Source organism: Trachurus japonicus, chromosome 22 (assembly GCF_045865225.1).
Source record: "Trachurus japonicus isolate A0001 chromosome 22, Traja_1.0".
Classification (NCBI taxonomy): Eukaryota; Metazoa; Chordata; class Actinopteri; order Carangiformes; family Carangidae; genus Trachurus; species Trachurus japonicus.
Window position 1 is genome coordinate 9,852,005 of NC_140928.1, and position 10,195 is coordinate 9,862,199.

General features: G+C 40.5%; 2 protein-coding genes across 2 annotated transcripts; both read left to right on the top strand.

Moving 5' to 3' along the window:
• Positions 1–237: 237 nt before the first annotated feature.
• tdrd6b (tudor domain containing 6b) lies at positions 238–8,117 on the top strand. Its single transcript, XM_085767499.1, has 4 exons — positions 238–360; positions 2,506–7,631; positions 7,733–7,791; positions 7,964–8,117. The coding sequence occupies exons 2-3, from the start codon at positions 2,531–2,533 to the stop codon at positions 7,756–7,758; spliced, it is 5,127 nt and encodes a 1,708-aa protein (XP_085623625.1). The 5' UTR covers positions 238–360; positions 2,506–2,530; the 3' UTR covers positions 7,759–7,791; positions 7,964–8,117.
• Positions 8,118–8,603: 486 nt separating this feature from the next.
• On the top strand, positions 8,604–10,194 carry ankrd66 (ankyrin repeat domain 66). Its single transcript, XM_085767500.1, has 3 exons — positions 8,604–8,767; positions 9,366–9,594; positions 9,791–10,194. The coding sequence occupies exons 1-3, from the start codon at positions 8,629–8,631 to the stop codon at positions 9,927–9,929; spliced, it is 507 nt and encodes a 168-aa protein (XP_085623626.1). The 5' UTR covers positions 8,604–8,628; the 3' UTR covers positions 9,930–10,194.
• The last annotated feature ends 1 nt before the right edge of the window (position 10,195 follows it).

Sequence of the window (10,195 nt, forward strand, 5' to 3'; positions counted from 1 at the left end):
GGTGTGACAGCGTTAACGCTCCCAAACACGGAACAGAGGGGAAGTAGTGTGATTGGCCCCCCGCCCACCTGTTTGCAAGGCCTAGTGTTTGCATTTTTTTTTTTTTTTTTTTTTTTTTAGATTGAAGAATCACGGTGCAGCACTTGAAGTCCGTTACATACAAAGTGATCTTATCAAAAACATATCCACTGGGTGTTTTGCATTTTTATTCGAGCAGCCGCGCGGAGGAAGGCGCGAGCAATCAAAGCCCTTAAAACACTCGCGTGAGCGCCCGCCCCCTCCTCCTACGTTTCGAAAAAACCCGCAAAACAATTTGAACTGAGAGAAGTAACGTGAGCTGAGTCGCCTGCAACGAGCACGGTGAGAAAACCGCCAAACTTCAACTAATGTTTGATAATGTCTCAGTCTGAAGTGGTTTCAACGAGCTTGGAGTCAGTCCGGATGAGGAAAGATGGAGATATGGTCCTCTAACGACCCACGTGAAGTGTGTGTGCATCTGTGTCTGTGTGTGTGGTGTCACAGCTGGTGATATTTTTTCCAATTCACTACACGTGTACTGCGCAACCTCTTTGTTGTGATATCAAGTGAATGGCAAGGTTCAGAGTTCATTTGCAAAAGCAGATAACTTTTTTTAAAATTATTTTTTACACCAGGTAATATCGTCGAGTGGCTTTGACAAAGGAGAATGAGACATAACAAAACAGACATAGCTCAAAAAAATAAAGCTTTATTGAAAACAACACTATGCAAAGAATAATTCAAATGAATCAGCTCTTTTTTTTTTTTCAAAATGGCATTTATCTGCTTTTGCAAATGAGATCTTCAATATTTAGCCTGTCCTGTTATTTAGCCTACTTATTTTACTTATGCATAAGTGCTCCCATCTCATAGAAGTAAGTCCAACAGGTTAGGTGCCATGAGTCAACTTCTATTGTTTGAAGAGTTGCATGGTTCTTCATTAGGCTACTGCATAACACTTGTGTAAATTGTTTAGCATGATAAAGATGGGTGCACAAACCCTTTAGGAAATACAGACAATATTGTGCTGTAGCCTACAATATTGTGCTGTAGCCTATCTGTTAATTTAGTTTTTGTGAATACGTAGCCTTTGCCACCTTGAAATATAACATCCTGGTGACTGGTGATAGTATGGTGCTGGTTGAACCACTCTGTTGACAATAAATTGGATTATAGTACCTATAGCTTGATTTTAATCACAGCTAAATAATGTTTCATTTCTGGGTCATGCCTGTTTATAATTGTTTGCATGTTCAGCAGATGGACAGTGGATGGCATCAGATGCCTGTTAATTTCATCCTGTTTGGTTTATGTTGAGAGGCCTCGGCCGTTGGTTTCTGCTCTGTCAAATCTTGGTTTGACATATTTATGAACAAACATGTTGCAAGTCTTTGTCTGTCAATCAGGGGTCTACTCACATGTTGTTCCTCTTTGCAGTGGCAGGTTTCCTGTGTTTGACATATAGGTTTGACATGATTCGTTGAGTATTTCTAGTTTCTGACTGATGCAAAACAAGAGACTCCCAGACAGCCTGTTGGTTCAGTTATACAAATTAGTGCTTGTCAACTTTACCAGAGCTATAGTCAGCTCATTAATTAAAGGGTTTAGGTGTAAAGAGGTCAGATAATCAGTATCACGTTCTTTGGAGTAGCAATTGGTTTTGTGATACCTTTTTTTTTTTTTACTTTAATTTGACCATTTTATTTTGTTTTTTCTTAAAGATGGATTCCTGCTGGTTCTTGAAAAACCCACATTTATAAATAAATAAATCAGTTAGGCTATGTCCATTGCAGTCAGTAAGATATATATTTTAAGGCACACACATTTCTTGCATTTCTTGAATAAGACAAAGATATCAGCTTTAAATGACAAGCCTCTCTGTTCATTTGTACCATGTTCTATAGCTAATTAGGCATCATTATCGCATTAACTGTTTTCCTTTCCTTACACGATACGGAATTTAAACTTTTCTTGTTTCATACAAAATGATGGACATATGCCCCTCTATTCAACCATCTATTTTGATTTTGTTGTGCTTACAGTAATGCTTTGACGTAGGTTTTTCATAATGATCAGAATGACTGTAAACACTATATAATTGAACATATTGTTTAAGATCATAAACTAACAATGTCTAGACTCTGTAAGTTAATTCATCCCAAAAGGTCTGATTGAAAGTTTTGTCAGATCGAATTTTTGTTTTTGTTAATGCTTCACCTGACCTGACTAAATTGAACAACTGTGGATCCACTGAGTTTAATTTACATTTCTTTACATTAACAGCTGTTAGCTACTTCAGACAAATCCAGTGACATTATTAGTCATTTTTTATGGCAGCTATTTTGACATGAAAAAGCTGGTGACTGCCCTGGAAGTCATTCTCTAAATTCTGACAACTTTGTGACAATCCAAATGACTATTTTTCTTCAACATTAATATACTTTTTGTACCTTTCCTTCTTTTTTTTTTTTTTTTTTTTTTTTACAGATATGTCTGAGCTCTGAGCTTCACAATGTGTTCGATTCCCGGGCTTCCAACACCAGGATCAGAGGTACCTGTTCTCATCACAAGGGTAAACCTAAACCCCAGTTATGGATTTGTGGAATTATGGGTAAACATGGACGATGGAAGGAAACGTATACATGAGCAAATGAGAGAGAGGATTCAGATTCCCGAGAGGCTGTTTTATGGCTCAGAGGGAAAAGCAGGGGACCTTTGTCTGGTGTGCATCAGTGACACCTGGCACAGAGCTCGCATTGTTTCCATTCAAAATGAAACTTACAATGTGTTTCTAATTGACCAAGGACAGCCCCTTGTCACCACAAGTGAAGCTTTAGCGTGGGCCCACACTGACAGTTTTCTCTTTCCGCCCGAAATTGAATCTTGTATACTTGCAAATGTTGTCTCCCCCGAGAATAACTGGCCAGAAGAAGCCACAAAGTTTGTGAAGTCTCTGCCTGGCCACAAGTTTAAGGGACTGGTTCAAGATGTGCTGATGCCAGACAGGACTATTCTCCTTGATATACCATTCATATCCAAGCAAATATCAAAGCTTGAAGTTACAAAAAAGATCCCAGGCGATGAGTTCAAATGCCTGGTACTGAAATGTCTGCATTTACCCAAAGGAGAAGCTCCCAAGGTCCAGGAGCAGAAGTTGAACATTAGCCACCAACTTGAGAAGCACAAACAATACTTTTACCCAGAACTGTTGACTGACATGTTTGAAACTGTTACTGTGACTGAGATAACTGATCCACAGAACATTTTTTGCAAACTCCTAATATTTTCCAAGGTTTTGAAGAGATTATCAGAACAGCTCCACCAGCATTATGAAGAGGGCTCAGATTTTGGAGAAGAGCAACCACAGACCTGTGGGGATCCATGTGCTGCTAAAGGTATGAATGGGAGATGGCACCGCTCATTGCTAAAGCAAAGCATTGTGACCGACGATGGGGCTGTTGAAGTCTTGCATGTGGATGAAGGCAAAACTGAACTGGTGCCAGTTGCAGACATCAGACCCCTGCATGGGAAGTTCCTGAGGATGCCAGTTGTCACCTATCTCTGTTCTCTTGATGGAGTACAGGGAAATGAAACCAGCTGGACTACACAGCAGACCGATGACTTGAAATCACTGCTCCTGGACCAGACAGTCATGGCCAAGTTTCACCACCACAACATGCACACACCTCAAGAAGTCTATGATGTCACACTCTATGCAGCAAACTCTGCATGCATTAACAATTGCTTTTTAGAGATGGCAGGACTTTTTAGACAATCTAAGCGTAAACAGGATTCTAATGAATCCTTTCCCTCATCATATATAAGTTCACTTGGAGACACACAATGTATGGATTTGCAGAATAAAGTCAATGCATGTGTTGACAAAATAAAACAGCAAACTTTGCCAAGCACCAAAAACATAGAAGTCAATGGCAGAATGGATCATGCACCTACTTCTACTGCTGATGCCGTTTACTTCAAAGAGTGCTCAGAACATCAAGATCCTGTAGTAAACAACAATGGGCCTCTTTCAACAGGTTTCCCCTTGGAGGTGCACCATGCTTGTGATGATGATGTGCTTTTTGTGGGGAGTGGTATCAATGTGAAAGTATCTTGCATTGAAAGTCTTCAGAGGTTTTGGTGCCAATCCACAGAAAATGGCGACTCTCTTAGACTTCTTATGCTAAACCTGCAAAAGCACTATGCTGGTGCACACCCCCAACCTCTTGTTGAGTCCATCTGTGTCGCACGTAACCCAGATGATAACATGTGGTACAGAGCAAAGATCATTGAAAGTCATCACTCGCCTGTTGTTAATGTGAGATTCATAGACTATGGTCAAACTCGAACGGTCCCTCTGCAAGAAGTGCGACCCATTGATCCGGCTTTCTTACGACTGAATGCGCAGGCTTTTCAGTGTTGTCTGTTCAATCCAAAGAAACCCACTAACCCCACCTCTGTCACTTGGACTGATGCTGCATTAAAAGAGTTTCAGAAGTTTGTGGATTCGGGTGCTACTTCAGGCACTGGGCTGAAATGCATTGTAAAAGCAATATCATCTGATGAAGAGGGTCTTCTGCTTAACATGGTAGATATTGAAACATGGTCTAACAGTGCATATGAGCTTCTGGCTCAGAAATGTGCACAGATTGAAGTCCCATCAGATGCATATAATTACTCCACAGACAATATTGAAGTGGGAAGAAAAGAAAAAGTTTACATTACCTCTTCAAAGCATGTTGGTCACTTCTACTGCCATCTGGACCGAAATGCTCATGTCTTAGACAAACTGAAGGAAAGTGTTAAACAAATAACTGCCCAGCCACAGTGCATAGATCACCCACTCAGACTCAGACTCAATAGCATTTGCTTTGTTAGGTACACTGATAATCAGTGGTACAGAGGTCAAATAGTGGAAATTTCCCCAAAAATTAAAGTGCACTTTGTGGACTATGGTGATACAGTTGTAGTGAATGAATCTGAAATTCGCCCCTTTCCCTCTGAGGGAAGCTGTGCCAGGTTGGCTCCTGTGCAGGCTATCCCACTTGGGCTGTTTGACATCCCAGGAGAAGTGCCACAGGAAGTCAATCAGTGGTTTGAAGATTGTGCCATTGGCAATAGTCTGACTGTTTCAGTGGTCGCAAAAGAGGAAAAAGGAAAACTAATTGTTAAGCTGTTTGAAGGATCCAATAATATAAATGTGAAAGTCAGAGAGAGGATATCAATGGTACGACACAAGATGAAGGGTCTTGTTCAGCAGACTGAGCAGCAGCTCTCTAACAGCTCGGAACGGGTTGAAGTGCCAAATGAAGACTGTTTAACACAAGAGCTCGTGAATGTATCAACATCAACAGTGTTAACAGAGCAAAATGAAGCCCAAAGCAGTGATGGAATGTGTACAAGTGATGAGCTAAAGATGAGTCCACTACCAATAACGAATGCCTCCACACCAAAGACTGGAAATGGAAAAACTTTGGATGAAGGAAGACAACCAAATTTGAGTGTAATTATTGAGGGCAATGAGTCTGTGATGGCAGAGACCTTCATACAAGGTGGTCACAGTGACTCAGGAACAAGACAACTTTCCCCTCCTTCCTCTGAGGGAGATGTGGTCATCGGCATGCACAAGAGGCCAAACATTTCTGAAGACAAGATAAAAGAAGCATATGCTTCCTGCATTGTTGGACCACATTACTTTTGGTGTCAGTATGCCAATACTGAAGTCCTGAACATGGTGTCAATGCTTGCTCAGGAAGCAGGAAAATCAGAGCAGGACACGATGTTCCCAGAGACTCTTGGTCCAGGAAGCCCATGCCTTGCTCTTTTTTCCAGTGACGATCAATGGTATCGAGCTCTGGTACTTCGGAGAACGGATAAAAACCTTCACGTTCTGTTTGTTGACTATGGAAATGAGTCTGACGTTGACATCAATAATGTGAGAGAACTACCTCAGAGACTGCTGGATGAGGCTCCTCAAGCATTTTTATGCTCTCTGAATGGATTTGATAAGTCCAGGGGCACCTGGGATGACCAGGTTTATGACGACTTCTACAACCTCCTGGTTGATAAAGTTCTAAAAGTGGCGGTGCTAAGCATGGAAGAGGAATCGGAAATTGAAGTTCCTCTATGCGCAGTGCAAGTTGAGTGTGAAAATATTCTTGTAAATAATGCAATGCAGAAATATTGGAAACCCACAGCCACAGAACGTGTTAGGACCAGAAGCTGTGAAACAGAAAACTCACCACAGGGAGGCCAAACTGAGTTCAACATAACACAGCTTAATGTTTCCAAAGGAAATGCAAATACTTCAAAGTTTAAGAGACCACAAATATCTGAAAACCAGACAGAGAGTGTATATGCCTCTTGTATTGTGGGACCTGCTTTCTTCTGGTGTCAATACGCCAACGCTGAGGATCTTGGCAAACTGACAATGCTTGCTCAGAAGGCTGGACAGGCCCAGCAGGTACCGATGTTCCCAGAGACTCTCGTTCCTGGAAGTCCATGCCTTGCTCTGTTTTCCAGTGACGATCAGTGGTATCGAGCTCAAGTAATTAAGAGGACGGACAACACCCTTCACGTACTGTTTATTGACTATGGAAATGAATCTGAAGTTGATGTTAAGAACGTTACAGCTCTGCCTCAGGGACTGCTGGATGAGGCTCCTCAGGCCTTCTTGTGCTCATTGAGTGGATTTGACGAGTCAAAGGGCACCTGGGATGAGCAAGTTTACGACGACTTCTACAATCTCATGACTGATAAACCACTCAGAGTGACGGTGATGGACATGGAGGTTCGCTCAGATATTGCAGTACCTCAGTATGCAGTGCAAGTTGAGTGTGAAAATATGCTTGTAAATAACTCAATACAGAAATACTGGAAACCTGTGGCCACAGAACATGTTATAAAAGGAAGCTCACAATTGGAAAACTCACCACAGGGTGCTCAAACTGTACCCAACCAGATTCACCCTAAAGTTTCTAAAGAGAATGCTAATACTCCAATGATAAAGAAACCAAAAATATCTTTGAACCAAACAGAAAGTGTGTATGCCTCATGTATTGTGGACCCCGGTTTCTTCTGGTGTCAACGTGCCAACACTGAGGATCTCAACAAACTGTCGAAGCTTACTCAGGAAGCAGGACAGGCCCAGCAGGATACAATGTTCCCAGAGACTCTTGGTCCAGGAAGCCCATGCCTTGCTCTTTTTTCCAGTGACGATCAATGGTATCGAGCGCTGGTACTTAAGAGAACGGATAAAAACCTTCACGTTCTGTTTGTTGACTATGGAAACGAATCTGACGTTGACATCAACAATGTGAGAGCACTACCTCAGAGTCTGCTGGATGAGGCTCCTCAAGCATTTTTATGCTCTTTGAATGGATTTGATAAGTCCAAGGGCACCTGGGATGACCAGGTTTATGACGACTTCTACAACCTCCTGGTTGATAAACCTCTCAGATTGACAGTGCTCAACATTGTGGATCATTTGGAGACTGGAGTTCCTCATTATGCTGTAGAGGTTCAGTGTGAGGGGATGGTTGTGAATCGACTGATGGAGAAATACTGGAAAGGACCAGACACACATCATAACTTGGCAGAAAGTTTGGGACCAGGTCAGTAGACTTTACTTTAAACTAATTAAAATATAATTTTGATTTTCAGTACATGTCAAATTCACTCATTTACTTATTGCCATTTGATCTTTTACCTCCAGTGGACCAGGATGAAGCCAGGAGTTGAAGTGTTTGAAATAATAAAAAGGCCAAGTGAATGGTAGGATGTATACTGTTCCTCTGATCCAGTTTTTTTTGTTTTTTTTTACAATAAGAGTGGTGAATGTAATAAGTGTTTGTGATTTAAAAAACTTAATGCAGTAATGCTTTAACATTATTGAGGCATTTCATTTCATGCAGCCACAATCTGACTACTCTGTTGTTTCTTCCAGCTCTGGACCTGGATGAATGCCCAAGGGAAGCCAGTTCTGATGGAGCATCCTTAACTTGTGTGAATTGACAATATATATTTACTTTTTTACTTTTAGTCTTATTCTGCTCAATGAAATAAAGCTTGTCATGTAGTTAATTTGTCAATAAACACACCGGAATGGGTGAATACAGTAAGTGAGTTAATTTTTAAATAAATTTTACACATTTAAACAACAGCCACATTACAACAACATTTACCACGTCTACAGTCACTCATAGTTATACATTTTGATAACGAAGAAATTAAAAGTGGGAATTTACCATTAGGAATGTACTAATGTCCTACCACCTTTAGAAAAGTGTCTTTACTGAGAGTTTTTCCAATATTCATTTCCTTTTTGAGATTTTCACTCATAAGTTTAGTTGTAGTATTAGTAGTGCAATTTACTAATGGCTATATAGCTAATTGGTTGTTTAAGGTTGCCATATATTTTATTATTATAGGTCAACTCCTTTTAAAGGGGAAAAGTCTTTTCACCTTTGCATTCATTCCCAGTGTTTCATGTGGCTACATGTACCAGATCTCCATCTACAGGTGGCAGCATTACCCTTTGCAGGTTCAGGTTAGGACTTGGTGCCATGTTGTTGTGTTGATCAGCTGTCACCAGGCAACCTTTGTGACGAAATGACCGAGTTGCACCAAGCTGCAGCAGCAGGCAATTTTGACCAAGTTGAGGAGATTCTGAGGCAAAATAAATGCAACCCCAACCAGAGAGACATCGACTGGAGCTACAAGACACCTCTCCACTGGGCAGCGGCTAAAGGTAGATGTGGACCAGTGGAAATTTACCACACACCTGTACACTCTCTCAGTTTCAAGTTACACCTGTTGCCTTTCACATAAAATACTACTGTCTACAGCTGTCAGAGGATTTCCAAAACGCTCTAAAAGTGGTCAGTGTTATGTATTTTACCCCTCTAGCGATTTTGTCTGACATCTATTATTATCAGCTCAATTAAAAAAAAGAAGAAAAAAAAAAGTCTTGACAAAACGGGTCTGAAAATTTAGAATAAATTAAAAAGTGAAGCATGGTTTTGGCTGTTAGTTTTGATTCAACATCCCAGTTTTAGTATTTGTAGTACATTACAGGATTTTGAGACCAGTTTTTGGTTCAGCTCCATCAAAAACAAAATGTTTCAATTTAATAATTTAGTTGACCATATTTGTACAACATATATTTAAAATGACAAGATCTAAAATAGAAATGATTTAAAGTTATCCAAAGATATTACATTTCCTATCTTATAAAACAAAACAAAAATTTGCAGTTGGTTTAATTAGAGAAGCTGGGAACTAACAAACTAAACTATTAAAAAAATCACATCCGTTCAATGAATGTACTGTATTCCCCTTTTTCACAGGACATACAGAAACAGTCAGGATCCTCATTGACCACGGAGCTCGGCCGTGTCTGAGGACGGAGCATGGATGGACGGCTGCCCACTTTGCTGCTGAGTCAGGCCAGCTGGCCGTCCTGCGGCTGCTCCACTCCCTCCATGCTCCTGTAGACAAGGAGGACTGCTGTGGGGACAAACCAGTGCGGATAGCCGAAGTATATGGACACCAAGACTGCGTTCGATTCCTCAAGAAGTATGAAACAAAACCCACGTTTTGTTACTTTTTTCAGAACATCATGGTTCCCCGAGTTTCACTTTTTGCACACTTAAACTTTAATTTAACTTTTCTTTCAAATACAAAGGTTTTCTTTCACACATACAGACAGCCAAGTCAGTTTCTTATAACATTATACATCAGTGATAAATTGCCCTGTTTTTTTATGTTGCAGAGCAGAGACTGAGTACCAGGCTTATCGGAAGATGGCAACCCAAAAAGGGATTTTAATGGAGGACACAGACGAAGAGTGGGCGGAGCAGGGCAAGGAAAATGAAGAAAACGCGACCTCTAAAAGCAACATTCAGACGTAGGCTCACCTCATCTTATACAGCATTACACAGGTGTAATCAAGTGTTACATCTCTTGAGTTTTTCTTGCATAGTGCTGTGCATTTTAAGTGAAAAACAAAAAAAATATTAACATACAGTATTATTTCAACCACCTCTGATATTAATTTGTGGCAGAGGATCGGCCTGGTAATTTACATAAAAACAAACATTACAATACGATATAGTGGATTTAAAATACAAAAAGTAATCAACAAATCAAAACATAAACAGTTGCATCAGAGAGTTCA